We start from the raw sequence: 24,978 nt of genomic DNA, 5'->3' as shown, positions 1-24,978 counted from the left end.
TGCCTTACCTCGTGGAGTCTCAATCTCTGTGCCCAGTGTAGTGCTTGGCCACAGACTGAAGTGGATCCCTGTGCAGGTTCTGGAACTTTCTGTGTATGACTCTCACTTCCCTGGTATACTTCTAAGCTCTGCTTAAGTTATTTCTCCCTGCACCACAGTCTGCAAAGTGCCTCTAAGCAGAAAACCAAGGAAGCTAGATTTCACTTTATTTCTTTTGTAAATCTCAGAAATTACAGTCCTACACTGTTTATTGTCCAGTGTCTAAAAACAGTTTCATATTTTTTGTTCGATGTTCTAGCTATTACTGCAAATTGAAAAGCCTATTCCTAGTTTCTGCATCGTGGCTGTTGAAAATTATTTTCTGCCTTTTTGCCTTTTAAGATAACCATGGAGATAAAAAATAAAGTTTATTCCTTTTATTTTCTCTAGCAATTTGGGCCTTATAGAATATTTTACCTACCTATAGAGTTTACCGGTTTCTTCTGATCTTCTGTTTGCATACTAATAATTTTCAAGGTGACATTTTACATGGTTCACCTGTAATACAATAATGAACAAAATAGCAGAGAATTACTATAGGATATTTTAAGCAAATAAAATAGCATGTACATTATATTAAAGCTCATGAGTGAACATTTCAAAAAAGTATATAGGTTGTTTAAATGAAAGCTTTGCCAAGAACTGGGTTCATGGTAATAGTTCTAAGGCAACTATTGGTTTTAGTCATCTTGGTTTCTGATCAAACACTCTTAAAAGTAACATGAACAGGGTAAGAGTTGCCTAGTCAAAGATGATCTTTAGTGAATTAAAGTGTCTGGCAATAGTTTTATAAACTTGTTAAAAATCTATGTGGTTTTTGCTGTGTAGCCTCTGTTGTGCCCTTGATAGTCTTACGGGGAAAACAAAACAAAACAAACAAAATCCTGTATTTGATGTACTACTTGTCCATTCTTGGGATGTTCTTAGCTTATTTTTTAATCTTTGATTTTTATTTTTTGTTTTCAGATTATCAGTATTTAAACTGTCCACATCATGCGTGAGTACAAGCTAGTGGTCCTTGGTTCAGGAGGCGTTGGGAAGTCTGCTCTGGTAAGTTAGTCACCTAACTACATCTAATTAGTATAATGCAAGAAGAACTTTGAAATTTGCTTGCTTTCAGACTTCTAGTCACTAAAGACAAAAGGTGGCATTATTTTTATATACCTAGTGTCTGGCCCACAAAGGACAGGAAATCATTTAGTAACCACACGTGTAGTTTTATAATGCTGATTCATTTATTCTTTCATTTACCAGATATTTATTGGCCTCACAGGTCAAGCACCAATGCTCATGATTCAAAGAGGAATAAGATTGTTCTCATTTTTAAGGAATTTACATTCCAGTGGGGGAAACTGATTATTACAGATTCTAGTGAGATAGTTCCTCCTCTACCTCCACCCCAGACTTACATGGAAAGAAGGTTATGTTTTGTATACATGCTGTATTCATTCAGTAAATAATTATTGAGCTTCTACAGTGTCAGACTCTAGGATCACAACAGTGAACAAAAACAATCACAATCTCTCATAGAGCTTACATGATAGAGGAGGAACGGTGATAAATATACAATTAAATACAGAACTACTGGATTATAACTGTGAGAGAGATACCCTGAAAGAAAAATACAGAGTAATTTAGAAGAGAGACAGAGTGGATGTGAGAGACAAATTGGGTATTAATGCAGTACACCAGATTATTGTTTATGACAGATTGGGTTAGGGCCATGGCAGTGAAGAAAAGACAGGTAGATGGTTGAGGATTGAATAGGTGATAGGACAGACATAATTTAGTGCTGGATTGATAGGAGGACTAAGAAGGAGCTGTCAAGAAAAACTCCCAAGTTTCTTGTTTGACCTACTAATTTTATGAATGGTTAACAAGAGAAGGAAAACACTGGAGAATGAGCAGCGAGGGTAAAAACTCAAAGAGTCATGTCAAATTTTATGTTTTTGGGAAGTTCAAGTAAATGTGTCCATAAACAAATGGATCTTTAAGATACAAGCTTAAAAGAGGGGCTTGTGATGTGATATAGGTGCCATCAACCTATCGATGATATTTAATTTCATGAGAGTTACATTACTGTTAGGAGTGTAAATTAGTACCTCTGGAAAATGTTTGAGAATATCTGTCATCTCAGTTATATGTAACTTTGTTTTTGTCTTGTCTTGTCTTTTCTTTCTTTCTTATTTTTTTTTTTTTTAGACAAAGTCTTGCTCTATCACCAGGGCCAGAGTAGAGTGCAGTGGCATCATCATAGCTCGCTGCAAACTCCCAGGCTCAAGCAATCCTCCCACCTCAGCCTCCTGAGTAGCTGGGACCACAGGTGCATGCCACCATGCCTGGCTAATTATTTTTTCTTGTTATATATTTTTTTATTATTTTTGTAGAGATAAAGCCTTGCTGTGTTGCCCAGGCTGGTCTCAAACTTCTGGCCTCAAGCTATCCTTCCACCTCAGCCTCCCAAAGTGAGGAGGCTGCATTTAACTTTCAGTTCAGCAATTCCCTCTCTGGCAATTTATCCCACACATAAGTCCACAGGTGCAAAATGACATGGTAAAGGATATTCATGGCAACATTCTTTATAATGACAAGAGTTTAGAGACAACCTAAATGCCTGCCATAAGGGGGCTAGTTAAGTAAATTTAATATTCAGAGTAGACTGCTATACAGCCATTAAAAAGAATGCCACAGCTGTACATACACTGATATGTAATGATATTCAAAATGTATTATTTAGAGAGAAAAAAAGTACTAAACAACATAGACTATGATTTGTGTTTTATTTTTTAAAAAAGGTGGGAGTTCAAGGGGAAATGCCTATAAAATACATGGAATATCTCTGCAAGATTAAATAAGATATGGATAACATCATTTGCTTCCCTGGGAGTGGGGTTGGGTAGCTGGGAACAAGGGTGGTAGGTAAGCTTAGTTACCTCTGCATAGCCTTTTGTGCCTTTTGAATTTGGTCCTATGTCCATGAGTTATCTTTTCAAAAATAAGCAAGATAATTTTTTCTAAAAAATCCATAGGGATGAATGAGGTTGTCTAGGGAGAGACTAGAGAGAGAAGTGAAGAGCAGAGCTCAGATTTGAGCTCTGAGTACCTCTCAACCTTCAGAGAGTAGGTAGGATTGGAGGGTCTAGCATGGAAGAATGTATCTTTACTTGACTGCTCAGAAATCAAGTAACAAAAAGGAAAGAGGTGAGTGGAAACATGGAGGTGTAGAAGAAAGTGATTAAAGAAGCAGCTTCAATCAGGTAATGGTGCCATAACCTTATGGGGGGCAGGGGTGAAGAGTAAACAATTGCTGAGGAAATGGAATATAGACAGTTAAAAACTGATTATGAGAGGGAACAGAAAAGAGGGGCAGAAGCTGAAGGAATCATGGAGTTATGGGAGGTTTTTGGTTTTGTTTTAGGATTGGAGATGGTAGAGCATGTTCGTATGTTGGAGGCAAGAATCCAGTGGAGAGCAAAATAATGTTAAAGGAGAGGAAGACGAGAGGGGATCCAGTATAGAAACCAAAGGCATAAAATTATAATCTATATGAGTGAATGAGATGTCCCTGAGAATTGAGAGTTAGCTTAGGATTCAGAGGAGTAATGAAAGATTACTTTTAGTAAGAAAAGTGAGAATCATGTGATTGCTTTGCATTTTTGCAAGCCTTATTAATGTCTGGTTTATAGAAGCATGCCTGCTTTTGCATCCAATCTCTTGCAATAGTACATGTTCTATACCATTTGGAAAGCTCCACTGTAAACTTATGAGAGAAGAAGAGTACATTTTAGTGTTATTAAAGAAAACAGTTTGACTTCTGGGAGCCTCTGCCCTGGACCATATTTTGAGAACCTCTGCTCTAGTCTAAAGCATATTAGGAAACCATATTAGACTGCCTTTTATATTGAAATTATGTGTCATTCTGAGACAATGAGGTGATTGAATCCTTGATAAAAATTTTGGCATGATTAAAGCCTGAACTTCCTTCAAATAATAGGAGCTTAGTAGGAGAAAGAAATTTAAGTTTACTATATTCAAGTTAATCTGTTTAGCTCAAGCTAAAATAGTGTATAAAATATTCCTCTGAGTAATTTAAGTGTAAATGACCTCAGTCCACATTCTTATTCTTGGTTTTAGGCAATAGAACAATAGAACAGACCCTGTTCTAAAGCTGTCTAAGAAATATCTTACAATTATCTCTGTACTTGTTTTCATTTTCTGAATGATAAATATGTAGTTTCTAGTACGTACTTATAGATATCCTAGACATAAAACTAGAATGTCTGAAAAAGATGAGTAGGCAATGTTTTCCAATGGAAAGAGTAAGACTTTAGAACCAGGAAGATGTATGTTTGAATCTCAGCTGCCAGATGGGAAAAATAACTATTTCTGGGGTGAATGTGAAATTTGAATGTGATTATAAATTAAAAGTGACTAGCTCAATGCGTAGAACATAATAGACATTCGATAAATTTAAATTCCCTCTTCTCTTTTCCCTCACAATTAGAAAGACTGTTTAAAAATGTAGGACTGCAAGAATGCACGATCACACCTGGCTATTTTTTAAATTTTTTGTAGAGACGAGGTCTCACTATGTTGCCCATCCTGGTCTTGAACGCTTGGCCTCAAATGATCCTCCCACCTCGGTCTCCCAAAGTGCTGGGATTACAGGTGTAAGCCACCATGCCTGGCCTGGCCCCTTGTATTTCAAAACTTAATAAAGTAACTGTTTAACAGTGTAGTATCAGCAGCACTTTTTCGGTTTTGTTGCCCAGGCTGGAGTGCAGTGGCACGATCATAGCTCAGTATAGCCTCAAACTCCTGGGCTCAAGTGATCCTCCTACCTCAGTCTCCTGAGTATCTGGGACTACAGGCGCTCACCACCACGTCTGGCTGTCAGCAGCAATATCGATGACAATTTTTAACATGTCCACATCCTTTTATAATAAATGTGCTCTTAGTTATGGATTTATACTTATATTGAAAAATAATAGTGATACTTTACATTTGTGTGTTTACCCAGAATTTTCACAATTTTATTTACTCTTTACAACTTTGTGAGGTTAAGTAACTTTCATGGGAGTTTGATTTTTCTTTTAAGTTCTTATATTTTCTCTTGTTTTCTTTCTCTCCCCAGACAGTTCAGTTTGTTCAGGGAATTTTTGTTGAAAAATATGACCCAACGATAGAAGATTCCTACAGAAAGGTAAAATATGAAACTTGTATACACATGCTTACAAGTAGTTCCTTACGTCTTTAAAACTTGATCATCCATGGAATTGTTTTTTAAAAATAGTTTTGAGAAATGATACGAATGTTCTACATCTATTTTTAAAAGTTTCACTTTGATAAAATGTTTCTTATAGAATACTGCTTAGGTATCAGAGTTCCATGTTCTGTTGTTGATTAGTAATGTCTTGTTTAATGTATGTATTTTCCTGATGGGGAATTTTTTTAATATAGAAAAAATTATATTAAAATTTATATATTTTCACATAAATCACATAAAATGTACTCTTTATGTAAATAGTATAGGTATGTTCTCAACTATTAGTTAACAAAAATTAAGATCATTTCTGTGCTTAAAGTTAGCCAGTGACTGAAAGTTTTGACTTTTGTTTACTTACATAATAACTAAAGATACTTCACATTTAAACTATAAAAAAATTAGAATTAGATTCTGTGTGATACTATAATGGGATACATATCATACATTGGTCAAAACCCATTGAATGTATAATACCAAAAGCAAACCCTGATGTAAACTATGGACTTCTGGTGATAATGATATGTCGTTGTAGGTTCATTAGTTCTAACAGATGTACCACTTTGGTACGAGATGTTAACAGTGGGGGACGCTGTGCATGTATGGGGATAGGGAGTCTCTGACTCTGTACCTTCCCCTCAACTTTAATGTGAACCTAAAACTGCCCTAATAAATAAAGTCTGTTTAAAAGGAAAAAAATTAGATAATTGATCTTGACAAAAAATAATCTGTTTAATTGTAAGACTAACTAGGATTGTGGAAAGTTCTTATGATTTTATTTCCCTGGTATATTAGGGGGAAAACACAGTGCTATAAAAGACTAGTAGCCAATGACATACCAAAAAATAATAATAATAAAAATTAAACCTGCCTTTGATAGGAAAGGATTGCTTTTTTAGATGTTTTTTAGAATTTACCTTTAAGTGCTATAACTTTAGTTGAATTAATTTAGTTTATCAAGCAGTACTGGCAGAGCAATTTCACTGTCTTCAGATTGGACACAAAGTTGTGCTAAAGATACATGGAGAGTGGCCGGGCGCGGTGGCTCACGCCTGTAATCCTAGCACTCTGGGAGGCCGAGGCGGGTGGATTGCTCAAGGTCAGGAGTTCGAGACCAGCCTGAGCGAGACCCCGTCTCTACTAAAAATAGAAAGACATTATATGGACACCTAAAAATCTATATAGAAAAAATTAGCCGGGCATAGTGGCGCATGCCTGTAGTCCCAGCTACTCGGGAGGCTGAGGCAGTAGGATCGCTTAAGCCCAGGAGTTTGAGGTTGCTGTGAGCTAGGCTGACGCCACGGCACTCACTCTAGCCTGGGCAACAAAGTGAGACTCTGTCTCAACAAAAAAAAAAAAAAAAAAAAAAAAAAAGATACATGGAGAAACTATAGATGTGATTCATATTCATTGAACACACCCAGTTACAGATTTTACGAGTTACCGTACTTGTCCCATAGAGGTGGGATGATGATAAGGCACCACCAGTGGTGCTCCTCAATCTCTGATCCAATATAGAAGCAGAGTTTAAAATAGTCCTTAGGTTAACACATTTATTTTTAGAAGACAGTATTGCTTTATTGAAATTTCCTGAAAATAAGTTGCTAGTTAAACCTTTAACTGCATAGCAAGATCTGTGCCTAGAATGCTGAAGAACTCACTTTTCTTAATCCCTTCTTTATTAAAAGTTTTCCACGCAGTTGATAGATGATGCTTTCTTTAGGCCAGTCTTCTCTTATAAGACAGTGGGAAAATGGAATTCAGTGTATAAAATTTCACCTTTTACACAGAGCTTTTCTTAAAGACTTAAGGATTGTGTAAGCCCAGTGCTATTTATTTTAGCATTTCTATGTTTCCTTATGTCTTAAATTCAGATTTTCCTGTGTATTACATTTTGTGCATATTTTAGTAAAATTTTAACAATTTGAATGTGGTAAAGTGGCAAAATTTTCTTTACCCTACAATCTTCCCGTGTGCTTTTTGAGCCAGTTAATATTTTTGTGTCTTGTTTTCTCTGAAGATAATATAAATATACATATTTATATACTTTTTTCCTAATAGAACTATGAGTATACTTGTTTATTGCAGTTTTTCTTAAATTCCAAAATATGACCTTTTGCCTTTTAGTAAGAACAAATAAAAATCATTACAGTGGTCAGAAGATGTCTAAACTCAGCATTAACCATCCTGGCTTCTATAGTATTAACAGTCTGTGCTTGAGATTCCTGTTCTTTATTGTGGTACCATGTTTATTCCTAGCCAGTACAGCAAACTGCTGGAGAAAGGCTTTGTAGTTGCTAATAGGTACTTTGAATGAAGAGGTGGGAGGAAAACAGAATGACATTTTGATGTTACTTTATTTTTTCTTTTTTTCACCCCCACAGCAAGTTGAAGTCGATTGCCAACAGTGTATGCTCGAAATCCTGGATACAGCAGGGACAGTAAGGATGTTTTATCTTTTTTTGATAGAATTTTAATTTGTGAGCAGGTTTTGTCATGAATAATTCTTCTGAGTAAAAGTAATCATTCTGATTAAGAACAAATTCTCTGAATGTAGGTCTTAAATTTTCTGTATGTGTGAAATCCACTGTGATGTATTTAATGCTCAGTTATCATAGTCAAATTGTATATTGAGTTCACATGCAAAATCTGGTGTTGGGTTTCTTCTCCCTGTATTGAGGTAAGAATTATGCTATCGGTTCTTTAAAAAAAGAATTATTTTAAATCTAGAATTTTCGTTAATGTAGGTATTTCTGTAGGTTTAAATAAGATTTTGTCTTGACACCACAGTCATTCATTTTTATAAAGGTTATTTTTCCTTTCAGTAGCATATTGACATTTTCAAGGGGACTGGTAATAGATACATGTTTTCTGAGGAAGGCAAAAATCTTTAAGATTATTTTGAGCCTTATTTTTCCCATCTTCAAATGACTATGATGACATTAGTGCATCATAGGGTAGTTATAATGGTCAAATGAGATAATGATTATAAATCACTTGGTGCAGTGCCTATTACATAGTATGGAATCCGTGTATTTGCTTTTATTCATTAGTATTGTCATGTATATAATTTCTTTCTTAGTTTTTTGGGGGGGACAGAGTCTTGCTGTGTTGCCCAGGATGGTCTCATACTCCTGGGCTCAAGTGATCCTCCTGCTTCAGCGTCTCAAGTAGCTGGGATTACAGGCACACACCACCGTGCCCTGCCTTCCTTTATAATTTTGTTTTACTAATGACTGATGATTTCCAGTTATACTACCTTGCAAAATATATACATTAAGCAATTTTTGCTTTTCGTTTCCTTTTTTTTCTTTATACACATATACTTTATACATTAGACAATTCCCAACTTTAAAATGGATGATATTCTTAAATATTAGAAGTTGTTTAAAATTCAGCACAGATTTTTCCACTATAATTTTATAAATGATGAGAAAGTTTCACATAGTTAAAAAAAAGCATATATGCAGACTAGAGCAATTATATATACCAATATAGTACTGATTACACTATATTTTTCTATTTTTTTGTGGGAAAATGAATCTTGATTCCAATGAGAAGCTTTGGATCACTGGAACTACATATTTCTTGTATCAGCTGAATCAAGATATCTCTCCATCCTTCTACCCTAGCCTCCAATTTTCTTAGCTTCTGAATCAATGAAAATTTCCCTTTGTTTTCAGAAACCCCAGTAGCTAAAAAGAATACATTCTATTTCTTTTCACCACCTCTCCATAGTGTGAAGGCACTCTTTCTTCTTCCGCCTTCTAAATTATAAGGAAGTTCTTCTCTACTGCCAAGACCTTTCCTTTGTGCTCTCCAAAATCACGTGCATATCCCATCCTAGCACCCAGCACACTGTGTTACAACTGCCTGTTTGCTTGACTGTGTCCCCAGTGCCTTGCATAAAACTTGGAAAGTAGCTGATGCTCATTAATCTTGTCCCAGATCACTCCTTACTCCTTAAAGGTTTTTGTTCACTCTCTCCAACACTGCTTAAGTCAAAATTCCTGGTGATTTCACTATCCAAATAGAATCTATATGGATATCATAGATGATCCTGGGCCTGTCAGTTCCTTGATATCCATCCTACTTCAGCCATTCATACCATGGTTTTACCTTAGACTATGTGATTACCAACGACTGTAATACCTCCCTAATCTCATTTCCAAGTATCTCACTCTCCACTCACTACTTCTTGTTTATCCATCTCACTTCCTTTAGTACCCTTCAACTTCATCAGAACCTGCAGTTCATTTATCCTAACATCTTTTTACTATCCCTCATATTTTCAGCTCCTTCTGCACATAGCTTCAAGTCCACAATCTGTCATTGTAATCATTCCCTTGTGTATATCCTCAACTCTGTTGACTTTTCAGCAACTTTTGACTTAGTTAATCACCATTCTGAACTGTAAAACCTTTATTCATTCCAGGAAACAACACTTGCCTGGTTTTTGCCCTGTTTCGTCCGTTATTCCTAAGTCATCTTTCCTAATTCCTCTTTATCTCCCCAGCCTCTTAATATTGGATAACCTCAGGGTTTAATACTTGGACTTCTCTTTTCTAACAACACTGCTTTGGAGATGTGTTTTGGTAGGATGGTTTTAAATACAGTCTGTATGCTGGTACATACTAAATATATAACTCCATCCCTGAGTTATTTTCTTAGCTTCGGACTCCTATATCTAACTGCCTGTTCAATATCTCTTCTTGTTTGTGTGTCTAGTAAGCACCTCAAACATAACATGTCCAGACTGAACTCCTGATATCCCTTCCCTGACCAGGTCTGTTCAAAGTCTTTCCCATCTCAGTAAATAGTACCCTTTTAATTGGTTGTGCCTAAACCTTGGAATCATCTTTGACTCTCTCTTTTGTTAAATTCTGTGTACATCCAAAGTCTGAGCAAATCTTGTGGGCTTTACCTTCAAAACTTAATACCATCACTAGAATCTTAGGACACTCTCTTGGTCTAAATAATTGTTATCTCTGTCATCTCTCACCTGGATTACTTCAGTAACTTCAAAACTGGTCTCCCTGCTTCTGTTCTTGACCTCCTTCGGACTGTTCTCAATACAAGAACCACAGTAATCCCATTTAAATATAAGTCAGATCATGTCTTTCTCACCTTAAATTATGCATTCAGCCCAGAGTAAAAGCCCAAATCTTTATTACATTTACCTATAAGGTCTAAATGATAATCCTTGCCCTCTCTGTTCCCTCTCTGGCCCCACTTCCTGTACTCACTAGTTAACACTGTTTCAATGAATCTAGCCTCCTTATGGCTTCTCATATACTTTAGACATGTTTCCCTCAGCACCTTTGTATTGGCTGTTACACTGCCTGGGATACTCTTTCTTTATATAACCATAGAAGTTACTCCCTTACCTCCTTCAGATCCTTACTCAGGTATTACCTGAGAGGTCTTCCCTGAACACAGTCTTTTGAAATATAACTTTCTATTCCTACCCTCAAAAGAAATTCCCTATCTTCCCCTGCTTTATTTTTCTCTGTAACATTTCTTACTATCTTGCATACTTTATTTTTGTCTCCATGTACACTCCTCCAGGGCAGAGATGTTTGCCTCTCTTGTTCACCAGTATATCCCTAGACAATGTCTGGCACATAGAGGGCCCTCAGTTGCTATTTGTTGAATGGATAAATCTTGCAGAATGTCCTTAAGAAGGAGGTTGGCATTATCCATAGGAGGTGACAATAGCCACAGCAGTCCTGTAAGGGCTATTCTTAAATTACATTTTCAAAACTCAGGTTGCCTAATATGTTTATTTTTTTTTTTATTTAATAAGCAGAGGCTATGATCTTAAGAGAACATGATAGGAATAGTATTGCTAGTATTTGTAACACTTAAATTATATTTGCAAGTGAATTCATTTATTATGTAATTAAGCATCTGAACAGTGGCAAAATATAACTGGTTACCATAATGGTGCTGTCCCGGAATATACAAAGTTATAAATGAAAGCTCTCAGAAACCCCCAGTTTTTAACGTCTTTCCCAGAAAATGCACTGGCAGCAGCATAGAAAGCTCAGCCATATTCCTATGGCACACCGAAGACTAGAATTTGAAGCTAGGGAAATGATTGAGTGCTAGGATAGCTGGCTCCCTGGAATACAAAAGGAGTGCATCAGCCGAGGTGGAACAGCTGGCACTAGGTGTAATAGAGAAATAGAGGTAGTGTGACGATGGGGAGCCAGTAACCCAAGGCACCAAACTTAAGAAACCTTGTGGGTTTAGGTGTTATATTACGTTTGTGCACCCAAAGATGCAAAGATCCAAAGCAAAGACCCAACATACATACATTTTTAATATTCTACCATATGTGCTTTCATAATACTGTATATAAAATCCCAAAACTTTTTTAAATAAGATTTTTTTCTTACATTAATATCTGTAGTTATACAGTAATGACTGTCACCAAATAAGAGGAAATGGGCCTAAAATTAAAACAGAAATAATTTTATAGTTCAGTGTTGGGTTTATACTTCAGATCGTTGCCACTTGGGCAGTGGTTGTGTTGTGTGTTTGCAATAAAATTACTTAGGATCAAGACTAATTAGGATCTGTATATAAAAAAAGAATTATATACAGTTCTGCTAAATAACAAAAGCAGTTAAGATGGTTAGGAATTCTTTCTAATTCTATAGTTCATTATCATTGTTTCTAGTTACCTCATAGTTGCTAGAAACTATGTGTTATGTCTTATGTTTTCTGTCATGATAACGTGCAATAAAAAAGTAGTAGTTCACTTGTGATTATCGTTTTAAATTGTTCTGGTATACATTCAAGAAACTTATATGTTTATAATTGCATATTTTTTAATTACAGGAGCAATTTACAGCAATGAGGGATTTATATATGAAGAATGGCCAAGGGTTTGCACTAGTATATTCTATTACAGCTCAGTCCACATTTAACGACTTACAGGACCTGAGGGAACAGATTTTACGGGTTAAGGACACAGAAGATGTAAGTATTTTTGTCTCTATAAGACATACTGCCATCTCTCTGTGGCCAAATAAAAAAGTGTGTGTTTTCTCTATCAGTAGAGTATTTGAAAGTTATCCACCACATCCCTAAAAGAGCCCCTGTCACCAAAAAAAAAAAATTTTAACTTTCAAAATTAACCTACAGATTATATGCTGAGATGTTTAGAAAATGAGGACATGTGATAAAGTGTTTATTGTGCAATGTGGCTAAAAAATGCAATAGAGAAGAGGAGTCAGAGAACACTTCATGGAAAAAGTGGGACTCCAGCTCTGAAAGGTGGTAGTTATGTCAGAAATAGTATTCAAAGAATGTTATTAGGAACCATAAAAGTATGTTCCTATTTGTAAAATTCTATTGGTATCATACATTTTTACTTATATGTATTTTTTCCTTTGAATTATGTTAAAGATTTTAATTAAATGGATTTTTTAAAATTTTATTTTAGAATCTTATTCGATGAATAACATTGTTTTTATTGTTTTTTTCTTTCTTTTTGCAAAACAAAATGTATATTTTATACATTTACCTCAGTTTTGAACTATAGAAAGTTCTTTTCAGTTATATAAATCTGTTCAGAACCTTAACCTTGAGTAATATTATAGGCAGGAGGGATTTTTACCACATGACTCATGACCAACTGCAATATAATGAATAATTTTATTCCTTCTCATGACTAATTTATCCAAGAGAGGTCTGTTTTCATAGGCAATTATGTGCAAATCACTGAGCTCTGATAATGTTAATTCTTTCATGCCATGTAATTAGCTAGAAAAGATGGAGTTGTGAATGTCTAGTATGTTTAACTCATGATAATTGCTTATTTTAGGTAGAAGGTCCACCATGTCGCTTAAATTCATTCTTTTTTATAGTGTCTATCACCTCAAATAAATGACTTTTTGTTCTCTGGACACCTTTTAACTAAGGAAATTAATAGTTAGCTACCTGTTTTACTGGAAGTAGGGAGTTGTAGATGGATATAGCCAAGCGACTATGGTATGGAGAAAGGGGGAAGACATAGCTGCTTTTTGGCTTTATTTTGATCCTCCTTAACATCTCACCTAAATAGGTCTTCAGATGTAAATGTCAAATACAGAAGTAGAACCTATTACAACGTTGGTCTTGCCACTACTTTTGGCATTTGTTGGACCTGTGAGATGAAGCACTTAAACCAGTTAGGCCCAATAAGTTTATTCTCTGTGTTGCAAGAGGTTCCTTTTCCTTCATATTTTTCTACTTGAAATTCAGTTATTAATAGTACTCCACATGAGAATTTGGGGATTATTTTCATAAAATAATTTAACATATGTATGTATCAATAGTAGGATCTCGTCCATATTTTTTTAATCTCTTCCCTCTCCTTCCACCTTCCCCGGAACACACATGCATACAGTTTTTATTAGCACTTGGTAAAGCTTACAGTCCTAACCTAATACATTTTAGTTGGTGGCAGGTAATTGCTTATTCATAAAAAGAGGCTAAGTAATGAGTAATGCTCATTTTATGTTTTTTCCTTTCCACAGGTTCCAATGATTTTGGTTGGCAATAAATGTGACCTGGAAGATGAGCGAGTAGTTGGCAAAGAACAGGGCCAGAATTTAGCAAGACAGTGGTGTAACTGTGCCTTTTTAGAATCTTCTGCAAAGTCAAAGATCAACGTTAATGAGGTAACCTGCAGCTGCTGGGCAGCACGGACAAGGGCCTTCCTAGTTTCCTTTGCTTCAAGTTAACAACCAGAATTTTTTTCTTAAAAGTTTTTTAAGCACTCTTGATTGTATCACTTGATAGAAAACACTATAATATACAAACCATATCTTAGTTTGCATAAGATCACTTTGATGGCTTTAATGAGGACACTTAAATTCACCCTATTGTCAAAGAGGAATTTAAAATTAAAGAATGTATATAAAGTCCTGCTAAGCCTCTAAGCGATATGCCTTAAAGTGTGTGAAAACTGTTACGTCACCTTGGTATCATAACATTTATTTATCTAGAAGTGTATAAACAGATTGTAAAGTCAAGTAGGAAAATACAAAAATTGTAGTTATTATAATAAACTATTGGTGTGCATAGGATCTCTCCCTTTGGGAGCCAGAGCACAATGTATTACATGTTTCTGGGAACCTGTGTGCTACTAAACCTTTTCTGGGTTGCAGTTTGCAATGCAGCAGAGCTACTTTTTTGTAGCAGTTTTGTTAAAGTCAACCCTTGACATGAGGGTTTATGAAAGGAAAATAGAAAAACAATAAAACAAAACGAAATGCATAAGCATTCTTAAGAATCTTTACTTTTTTGGAAAACATACAAACTTCATACTCAAAGTGAGTAATCTGTGTAAGTATGGACATGTATGTGGAATTCACACAGTCTTTTAGGCCTAATACCGTGGGTGCACAGGTGCTTCCCCCCCCCCCCCCCCCCGACCCTGAGTTAAGCACTCTACTATCTTGAAAAAATAGCTGTGGACAGGAATACTTAGCAAGTAAACTGCATGCCCAGGTGTAAAGGCCCAATAGTGTGCTGGGCCCCTAAAATATTAGTGCAATTCCCAACTATCCCCACCAGTCAAAACCTTAAAAGGTTCCCTTTTGTTAACTTTACCATCAGCCTTTTAAAAAAACAAAACCAAAACAGAAGGAGCTTCTTTCCTTCCCTTTCCTTTACTCTTGCCTGTGTACTTGCCATTTGTAGCATTGCAGGTAATCAGTCAGAATTCAGATCACTTTAAACATAGATGAGAGTAAGAATGGGTTAGGTTGTCAGAGTCCTGTGTTTCTGCTTGCTGTTCCTCTCTGGCCTGTGTCTGTAGGTCACTTTTCCTTGACTAACAAACACCTGTCAGAAAAAAATGAAGCTTGCTACAAATCCTGTATTTTATAAATAATCAAGAATGCCAGAGCTTGCATTTTAAAATGAGACCATGACAAGTACATAAAAACAAGAAATTTATAAATTTCATTTATTCAGCAAATATTTATTGAGTACTATTGTCTGGCACAGTGTTTAAGCACCTGGGTAACAGCCATCCAGACAGACACTATTCCTGCCGTAAAGAAGTTTACATCCTACTGAGGGATCTTCAACAACTATTAAAGAAAAAAGTGATTTTGACAAAGAACATATTAGGATTGGTGATTGTGCTTGGCTAGTGGAACAGTGGTGTGAAATCACCATCTGCAAGATAGTTGGCCTTAGGGGTCTAATTTCTTGCTGCCCCTGTCCTTACTCTCACTGGTACCCACCCACCAAGTTCCATCAATCAGGCTTCTCTGGGTCTAGGTTGGGCCAGGGTCCAGTACATAGGATCTCTCCCTTTGGGAGCCAGGGTACATACAGTGCATTAACTATTTGTGGGAACCTATGTGCTACTAAACCTCTTCTAGGTCGCAGTTTCCAGTGCTGCAGAGTTACTTTTTCACAGAAGTCTTGTTAAAGTCAACCCTTGACATGAGGGTTTATAAAACAAAACTGGAAAAACAATAACACAAAATGAAATGCATTAGTCACCTTAAGAATCTTTACTTTTTTGGAAAACATACAAACTTCATACTCAAAATTCTTGAGTGTAATAGTTTGAGTTTCTTTTACTGTTTGTCTTTTTATAGCTTGATAATCTAGCTGCTGGATTCCTGTTATAGTTAATTGTTCCTCAGAGCGCTTATGTTTTGTAAATGTTTTTGTGATTTTTGAATGCCCGAAGATAGTGGAATACTTTTACAAGATTCAATTCTTGGCCTCAAATTTGAAAACAAACATGGACATACTGTTTAACTAAAGAGGCCTCTAATTCTATGAGATATATATATAGATATAGATATATATTTTTTTAACTCTTATTGACACCACTTTTGCTATATTCTGAAAGTAGCATATAGCTATACTAGAATCACATCAGTGTTAAGGGTTAATTGTTCTTTGCTGAGGCTGGAATAATAATTGGAATCAAGACATCCCAACTTAGGAATGGGAGAGGGATTGAGAAACTTTATTCTGTGTTCCCTTTAGATTTTTCTATAGTTCAGAGAGATGAGGAAGAACCTAGGCTGGGGACTTTCAGCATTTCTAACCAAATATTATAGTTCGAACTTGCCCTCATCACTGAACCATCTGCTGCTGTGAGGTAGGCAATGTTTTCCAAAGAAATAATTTAGAATAATACTACAAAAACCAGTTAACCTTTCTGTATGGTATAGTACCAGAAATGGGAAGCTGGCTAGCATGAAGAAACTGAAATAGAAACTACATGTAATTCTGATCAACTTACTGTTTTAGTTTACATTTTTATTATTTTCCATATTATAACTTATGCATTGAGCCCAGGGAACTAATGAGAGCTCATTCGTGGTTTATGCACATTGAGTTCTTGAAGGCTTCAGAGTTGTGAAACATCTTGGACTTTGGAGTTACGAAACAGAAACTACCATTTTGTTTATAAATTCTGTTTTCAAACTTTTCTTAGAAATAAGATAATAGGTAGTTAAATGGTTTGAGCAAATGGGAGTGGGGAGGATGGGGCAGAAAGAAAAGAATACAATCAGTCGCTTTTATAGCTTTTGAATATATAACATCACTCAGTATTTTTTTCTTTTTTTTGCAGTTAATTTAGTCTTATAATCTTTGGACCATCTTAAAAAATAAATACTTAATTGTTTATCATCTTAAAGAAATATAATTGTTTACCATCTATCTTAAAATAAATGTAGAATAATAATTTTAAAATATTTCACTTATAAAAATTAACAATAAAAAAATTTGTTTACTCTTCATCTGGATTCACCAGTTATTAACATTTTGCCACGTTTGCAGAAAACATATATCTTTACCCCTATTTCAGTATGTGTATTCTCATATCAAAGGCATTCTTTATACAACCACAGCACAATTATTAGAATCAGAAAAATTGGCATTGACACAATCCATGTTTGGCATATATATTCATATTTTGCCAGTTGTCCCTATAATGCCCTGTAAAGCCAGTACATTTCTTATCCACTTTTGCAAAGCATTATTTATTATGAATAAGACTAAGGGGCTTCTGTGATACTTGTTTTTATTCCAGCTTATTAGTAAATGAGTGTTTGCATTTCATAGCACAGAACCATATTCAGCTGATCTATTTTGTGTTTCAACACTTTAGCGTACCTGGCACTGTGACACTTTTTATAAGCAGATCAGAATTATTGAAATAAAATAATCTGCTTTAGACAAGCATTGTTTTTGTCTTTGATACTTTGAACTTTTTTTCCAAAAATGAATTCAAAAAATGTATTAACAGATAATTATTTGTCACTTCAAATCAAGGATCAGCAGACCTTTTCTGTTTTTCACTTTAACCAAAATTAACATCACCAAAAAGGGGGCAAACAAAAATCATGTCCCTCTGCATGTGATACCTTGAGAGAGGGGCAGTGTCTATTTTGTCCTATTTTAGCCAAAAATGTATAACCTCAGTCCAATCATGACAAAACATTAGACAAAGCAAATGGAGGGAAATTCTATAATATAACTAGCTTTTATTTTTCAGAAATGACAATGTCCTTAAAGACAAAGGCCAAGGAACTGCTCCAGATTTAAAAAGACTAAAGTGACAGGAAGTAAAATGCAATATGTAATCCTAGGTGGATCTTGTCCCTGGTGGGGGAAAATGACTTATAAAGGACGTTATTGGGGCAACTGACAAAATTGGAATTCGTACTGTAGATCTGCAGTCCCCAACCCCTGGACTGCAGACTGGTACCGGTCCATGGCCTGTTAGAGACCGGGCCACAGAGCTCTGCACCCTCCACCTCCTTGTCCCCATCAGTGGAAAAATTGTCTTCCATGAAACTTAGAAACTGGAGGGGAAGGGGTGCATAGCAGGAGATGAGCAGTGGGACAGCAAGCTAAGCCTCAGAAGCTTCATCTACATTCACAGCCACACCCCATCACTAGCATTACCACCCGAGCTTACCCCCCCATCACCCCCCTGGTCTGTGGAAAAATTATCTTCCATGAAACTGGTCCCTGGTGCCAAAAAGGTTGGGAACCACTGCTGTAGATAATACAAAGTAATGTATCAATGCTTAATTGTCTTTAATGTGGTAACTAAAATGTTCTACAACAGAATATGCTTGTTCTTAGGAAATACACATTCATGTATTAAGGAATTTGTAGTATGCAGACTACTCTCAGAGGGTTAGGAAAATAAGAGAGAGAGAGAGAGAGTGTGTGTGTGTGTGTGTGTGTGGGTGGTGTGTGGGTGGAGAGAGGAAAAAATGATAAAAGTAGCAAAATGTTACTAAACGGTGAATCTGGGAAGAATACACAGTTCTTGGTGCTATTTTTTGCAATTTTTCTATAAATTTGAAGTTTTCGCTACCAAGTTTTTTTCTTAACTTGATATTGAATGTCTAAGACCAAGTGTATTTTCTTCATTATGAATAGGTAAGTCCTCCTTTACCCTGACTGAGAGAGTCAGTTGGGGCTTCTAAGAAACCTGACTATAAAACAAAGCAGCAAAATACAGGTCTGAGAGCAGAATGATAGTTAACAGTGTTGTTTTGTGGAACAAGTTCTCAAAAGTTGGTTGAATAAGTACTTTTTTCTTGTTTTTACTTAGATATTTTATGACCTGGTCAGACAGATAAATAGAAAAACACCAGTGGAAAAGAAGAAGCCTAAAAAGAAATCATGTCTGCTGCTCTAGGCCCGTAGTCAGCAGCAGCTCTGAGCCAGGTAAGATGCTAAAGGCAGAACAAATGCCTTTCTCATCCTCTTATTTTGGGTTTTTCCAAACTTTAACCACTTCCCATTTCACCTATTGCAGTCTTTCTAAGTATCTATAACTTGTAAATGTGATATATAACTTGTAGATACATTAATCTGTTGGATAACTTGCCCGCTTCCCATGAGATTCTAAGCTCTGAGGGCAAGAACCAAGTCTGTTTTGCTCACTGAGGCCCCAGTGCCTTCTAAAGAATGGGTATTCAAATAATACTGGTTGAATGAACAGAATGCCTTCCTAGGCGACTCCCAAATTCATCCTGAATTGAAGTGAAACAGTGGTTCCTCTGAAACAGAAAGACATAAGGGGACATTTGATGAATTATCTCAAAGTGAACACTCTGATATGTATCAACAGTAGTCACGCCTCCCCAAATGTAACCCCTGCCCTGATTTCTAACCCCATAGATTAGTTTTGCCTGTCTTTGAACTTTACATAAACAAAAACATGTAAAGTATTATTTTACTTTTTTCACTAAAAAATATGTTTTTGAGAATTATGCATGTTACATATAGCAATAGTTCATTTTTATTGTATGACTACACTAGCAATATATTTATATATTCTTCTATTGGTAGACATTTGGGTTCTTTTGGGTAATTAATATGAATAATTCTGTGCACATTCTCATGTATGTCTTTGTGCACATATGCACGCATTTCTGTTGGATATATGTCTAGGAATAGAATGGCCATATCATATACTATACATATGGACAACTTCAGTAGAGACAGCTAAAACGTTTTTTCATAGTGGTTGTATATGAGTTCCATATCCCCCTCAAAACTGGTATTGTCAACCTTTAACTTGAGCCATTGGGGTCACTGTGTGGTTGTATATCATTGTAGTTTTGGTAGTTGTTTCTTCTCAGGTATGGATCAGCTTCTTTCATAGAAACAGTTCATCTGTAGGCTTCTAAGTATTAAACAGTAGTTGACTTTAAGTACCACTTAAGTTTTCATTAAGTGGCCCCATTGGAGAAAAATTAGTGGCAGCATTTAAGCTGCCTATCAAGTGAAAGACCAGGCCCTATGGGGACTGTTTATTTGTTTTTCTTTAATTATGTATTTAAATCCCCTGAACAGTTTCTACTTCATCAACTCCAGAAATAATATCATAAAGAATATTTTTATGGTGTGGATTTATGACATAATTTTATGCTAATTATATGAATATTACTAAACTTAGTCCAGTTAGAGGAAAGTAAACTGTTCCCACTTGGGAGTTGGTTACGCTAACTCTTATTTAAGTCTCTTGGGTCCATTTAGTAGATTATTCCTTCCAGATCTCCAAATTAACTAATTCGTGTTTCCTTAGAGATATGAATGAGTCTCTCTTCAGGGAAACAACTGAGTAATTATATCCCCTTTTTTAAAAGGAAAGTGGGCAGAAAGAGGAAAAGAGTATTGGGATTGTCTCTGATAGTCAGATTTAGGAAAGACAGCTTCTGACCAAATGGTTGCTTTAGGCCTGCAGTCCCCAACCTCCAGGCCTCAGACCAGTACCAGTCCGTGCGTGGCCTGTTAGGAACTGGGTGGCACTGCCACCTGAGCTGTGATATCCCCCGTCCCCAGCCCCATCCAGTCCCTGGTACCAGAAAGGTTGGGAACCACTACTTTAGGCCTTTAGTGAAATCTTGATTCAGTAACTTTGAATCATAGCTTCCCTGAAAGTGATTATTGTTGAGACTACTGGTGCTTGTGTTTGTTTAGGTAAGGGTGGAAAGGTAGGGAAAATGAGAACTCTTATAGTTGACTGCCTCATTGACACCAGTACCTTGGCTGGCCCTAGTTTAGTTTCCTATTCTCTTGGCTTATGTTTAAAGAAAAAGGTGCCATCTCCTGGCCTTTTGTGATTTTAAAATTTCATTCATACACACCCAACAGTGTGACAGTGTATTATGAGTTTTACCTTAGAGGAGATATATGTTGGCCTAGACCTAGAAAATAAGACTTTCATCCTGGTTGCATAAATTCTTAGACCCTGATATGTAATTCAGCTTACAATATACTTAATAAGTCACCTGCGATCTCTGTGGATGTTTGATAATACTAAATAATAGATGACTTGGCAATGAGACTACTTTGCAGTGCATTTTATTGTGATTATAGACTTGAAGTGCCATGTTGTTCCTGTACTTTTGAAAGTACTGAGATACAGGGTAGATTTAAATAGTAATTACAAACCTTTAAGTAAGAGTACACGAACCTTCGGGGCAACTTGTCTATATAGCCTTTAGGCAAAATTGCATTGAAACATGTTAATCTCTTTTTTATATATCCCATATTTAAAGATCTCTGAGAGAAATTCATCATCAGGAATTCTTCCTTTAGCCTAATTCTCTTCTGTTGACATTAAGACTAACTGTGATTCTTCTGCCTTTGAATGCGGGGATCAGTTCTGTCTGTGTCATCCCTTGCCTTAATCTGTAGTAGAAGTGGTGATCCTAGTATATATAATCATAAAATGGTTGAATAAAGAATGTCCCAGGGAAAGTTTATGTAGGCAGGTGTCGTTTCTTTGGTAGAAAAGGAAGTTTTAAAAATAAGATGACAATGGGATAGAAATGAAATATCACTGTTTTCCTATTTATAAACAGCACTGTCAGATATAATGTGAAACATTAAGTATAATAAAACTGAGGGATAGCTAAGTTGATCAATTATGGACTTCCCGCCTGTGAACTCAGTCTTCTATCTTTATTTTTTAAACATTTTTAAAGGGAATTTAAAATAGCCTTGTTACCGTAGCTGTTTGTTGTTTAGTTAGTTCTCTAGTAGATCAGCCAAAACCATTGTTTGTTTCTATATTATTGAATGTCTGCTTGTTTACTACCATCTTCTGACATCAAGAGATTAACCATATATATATGTATATCCGTATCTGTTCGATGTTCTAGATTACAGGAATGAAGAACTGTTGCCTAATTGGAAAGTGCCAGCATTCCAGACTTCAAAAAATAAATCTGAAGAGGCTTCTCCTGTTTTATATATTATGTGAAGAATTTAGATCTTATATTGGTTTGCACAAGTTCCCTGGAGAAAAAAAATTGCTCTGTGTATATCTCTTGGAAAATAAGACAATAGTATTTCTCCTTTGCAATAGCAGTTATAACAGATGTGAAAATAAATATACTTGACTCTAATATGATTATACAAAAGAGCATGGATGCATTTCAAATGTTAGATATTGCTACTATAATCAAATGATTTCATATTGACCTTTTTATCATGATTCCTCCCTGTCAAGCACTAAAAAAGTTGAACCATTATACTTTATATCTGTAATGATATAGATTATGAAATTTCCCCTCAAACTCATTGCAGCAGATAACTTTTTTGAGTCATTGACTTCATTTTATATTTAAAAATTATGAAATATCATCTGTCATTATATTCTAATTAAAATTGTTTGTGCATAATGCTTTGGAAAAATGGGTCTTTTATAGGAAAAAAACTGGGATAACTGATTTCTATGGCTTTCAAAGCTAAAATATATAATATACTAAACCAACTCTAAGATTGCTTCTTGTGTTTTACTGTCAGATTAAATTACAGCTTTTATGGATGATTAAATTTTAGTACATTTTCATTTGGTTTGTGTGTTTTTGTTATTGTTTATAGAATTAAGGCCTTTATTTTATAATGACCATGTTGTTTTAAATGCAACAGTAGCTCCTTTCTGCCTGGTATCTGCAGAACACTTGGCTTTAAACTATACTAAGTAACTGGTGATTTCTCTAGGAACAGACCTCAGCGCTTTCTGTTCTAGATATATTTATTCCTACTATACAGTAAAATACATCAGACTACATAGAATAGTTTTGTATATTCTCTCTTGATCTTAAAGATTGTATCTTATTGAATAAAATATCCCACTGTATATTATTTTTATATGTAAAAACATAAGTTTAATACTGTATCAGGGTTTAACTTTTACTATTTCAAATCTTCCACAGCTTGTAATTTCATCAAGGGAATTCTTTTGCCATTGTTAATTTGTTGGGTATGAGCCCACCGTTGAAGTGTTAAATGTGAAAAATTTCAAACTTTTATAGTAGATTGAAGAATTTCTGAGAGAAGTGAGTGAAAGTTAGAACACATAAAAGGAATGTGTCAATTACTTTTGCTTCAACTATTTATGAAATAGTATGGTGGTAGTAATATGGAAAGGATTGCTAAGTTAAAATTTTAGCTTCCTGTATAGTGGTGCTTTTCTTTTCCTTCCCAGTTATTTCCATTTTTATAAAAGATAGGGCTTAATTAGGACATGGACCCAGGGTGATGTTACTCATATAGATTCTGTAAAGAGAGGTAGAGCAAAAAGCTTGTCAGCCAGTTAAGTGCTAGAAAAGGGAAAAAAAAAAAAAAAAAAGCTTAGGAAATCCTGTGCCTTGTCCCCGAATATTAAGGAGGAGACCAGTCCTAGAAAGTCTAAATCATTGCTCAGGGATCTAGATACTGTCTCATTGCAACTAGGTATGAAGAAGTATTCATGCCTTGCTGAGATTTTCCAGGAGTATGGTCAACCTGTCAGTTACTAAATTGAAATTTTAAAAATCAGGTTTCAAATGTAAGCTCTATCTAACCAACCTGGGAAATTGTTATTGTTTTAAAAAATTGGAATTTGTATTTTTTTGAGTTTCTAATAAACTTAGTTACTTAACACTTCCCTTCTGCTGATCTAAGTTATGCATATGCATGGGATTGAGGGGCCAAAAATATAGTCAATTGTAAAAATAAGTGAAGCATTAGGGCCAATTTGTCCAGGTCAGGGTGGCATATTTTATTTTAAAGTCCTCTAACATCATTCTGCTTTAAAACATCCTCACAATCATTTCCTTGGACTTAAAACCGTAGAATACATCTCACCAGTAACATTTTCTAAATGTGACCTTGTTACATAGATTATGTCGTTATTTACCAGGTTAAGTAGAACATTAAATAAGACTAACCCCAAGTTTCAGTGTGCTTGACTAGTAGCATAAACTCCTTGTCTTCTATTTTAGAATGTGATGGAGAAAGATGATTGTTATTGGATTCCTTTGTCACATCTTAAACAATCCACCTGGGTTAAAGGTGGAACCATCAAAAAAATACCCTTTGGCACACAGTGGTGTGCAGAGCAGGACCAGCTGAAAACCGAGAGGTGCGTTGCTATCTCACGGAAATCCGTGGTTGCTGAGTAAGACGGAAAGATATCCTGTTAGAAAATGAGAATGTAGGTGTGTTTTTATATTGTCCCAAAGTGAATTCCTTAATCTTGGTTCCAGAGGGCAGGGTGCCTGAAAATAAGATGTATTTTTATAGCTGAAAAATCAAAAATCTCTAGGATATTATGTTAATCTCTTATGATAACTATCTAGGAACTGATACCACATTAGTATTTATGGCTAAAGGATCATGGCTTTGGTTATGTGAGTGACATATAATTTAAGGAGGCTTGATGCCACAGTTGATAGTTAGTTCCCCCAAACAATCTAGTTTTAGAAATTAACAGTAAATATATAATCTAAATATGATCTTACAGTCCACCAGGGGGAGCTTCAGTATCAGTTAATACTGCTACAAGCGTTGAAGTACCTATTCAAGCCCTCTCTTCTATAGACACTGCATACTTCACAAAGAAGCATAGAGGCTGCCCCTCCAGAGTTTACAATCTAATAGGGCAGGGAAGATACACAAGAAATTCATCAAAGATATAAATAACACTTTAATTTACTGAAATGTGGCCACATGGGTAGTTCTCTTAAGAAGGTTTGGAGAAATATGGTTGTTGGCATATAACTCTCTTTTCCCTACAACAGTGAACAAATCTCTGTTTGGTACCTTCATGTGCCATCGTAAATGGCCACCTTTTACTCCTCAGTGAAAAAATCCACTTCTTTGAAGCTATAATGTACTTGGAA

The 24,978-nt window shown here is 35.6% G+C and overlaps 1 protein-coding gene across 3 annotated transcripts in view; it reads left to right on the top strand.

The window, feature by feature from the left end:
• RAP1A (RAP1A, member of RAS oncogene family) overlaps positions 1 to 22,804 on the top strand; it is a 74,834-nt gene extending 52,030 nt beyond the window's left edge. For all 3 annotated transcript variants that reach the window (XM_069478973.1, XM_069478975.1, XM_069478974.1), the window contains 7 exons: positions 1,006 to 1,089; positions 5,174 to 5,242; positions 7,687 to 7,743; positions 12,149 to 12,289; positions 13,831 to 13,974; positions 18,906 to 19,021; positions 21,970 to 22,804. In XM_069478973.1, the coding sequence (XP_069335074.1) occupies positions 1,033 to 1,089; positions 5,174 to 5,242; positions 7,687 to 7,743; positions 12,149 to 12,289; positions 13,831 to 13,974; positions 18,906 to 18,992 (555 nt within the window). In that variant the 5' untranslated portion in view covers positions 1,006 to 1,032 and the 3' untranslated portion in view covers positions 18,993 to 19,021; positions 21,970 to 22,804. The remainder of the gene's footprint in view (positions 1 to 1,005; positions 1,090 to 5,173; positions 5,243 to 7,686; positions 7,744 to 12,148; positions 12,290 to 13,830; positions 13,975 to 18,905; positions 19,022 to 21,969) is intronic.
• Positions 22,805 to 24,978: the final 2,174 nt, after the last annotated feature.

Source organism: Eulemur rufifrons, chromosome 8 (assembly GCF_041146395.1).
Source record: "Eulemur rufifrons isolate Redbay chromosome 8, OSU_ERuf_1, whole genome shotgun sequence".
NCBI lineage: Eukaryota > Metazoa > Chordata > Mammalia > Primates > Lemuridae > Eulemur > Eulemur rufifrons.
This window is presented reverse-complemented; position numbering and strand designations above follow the sequence as displayed.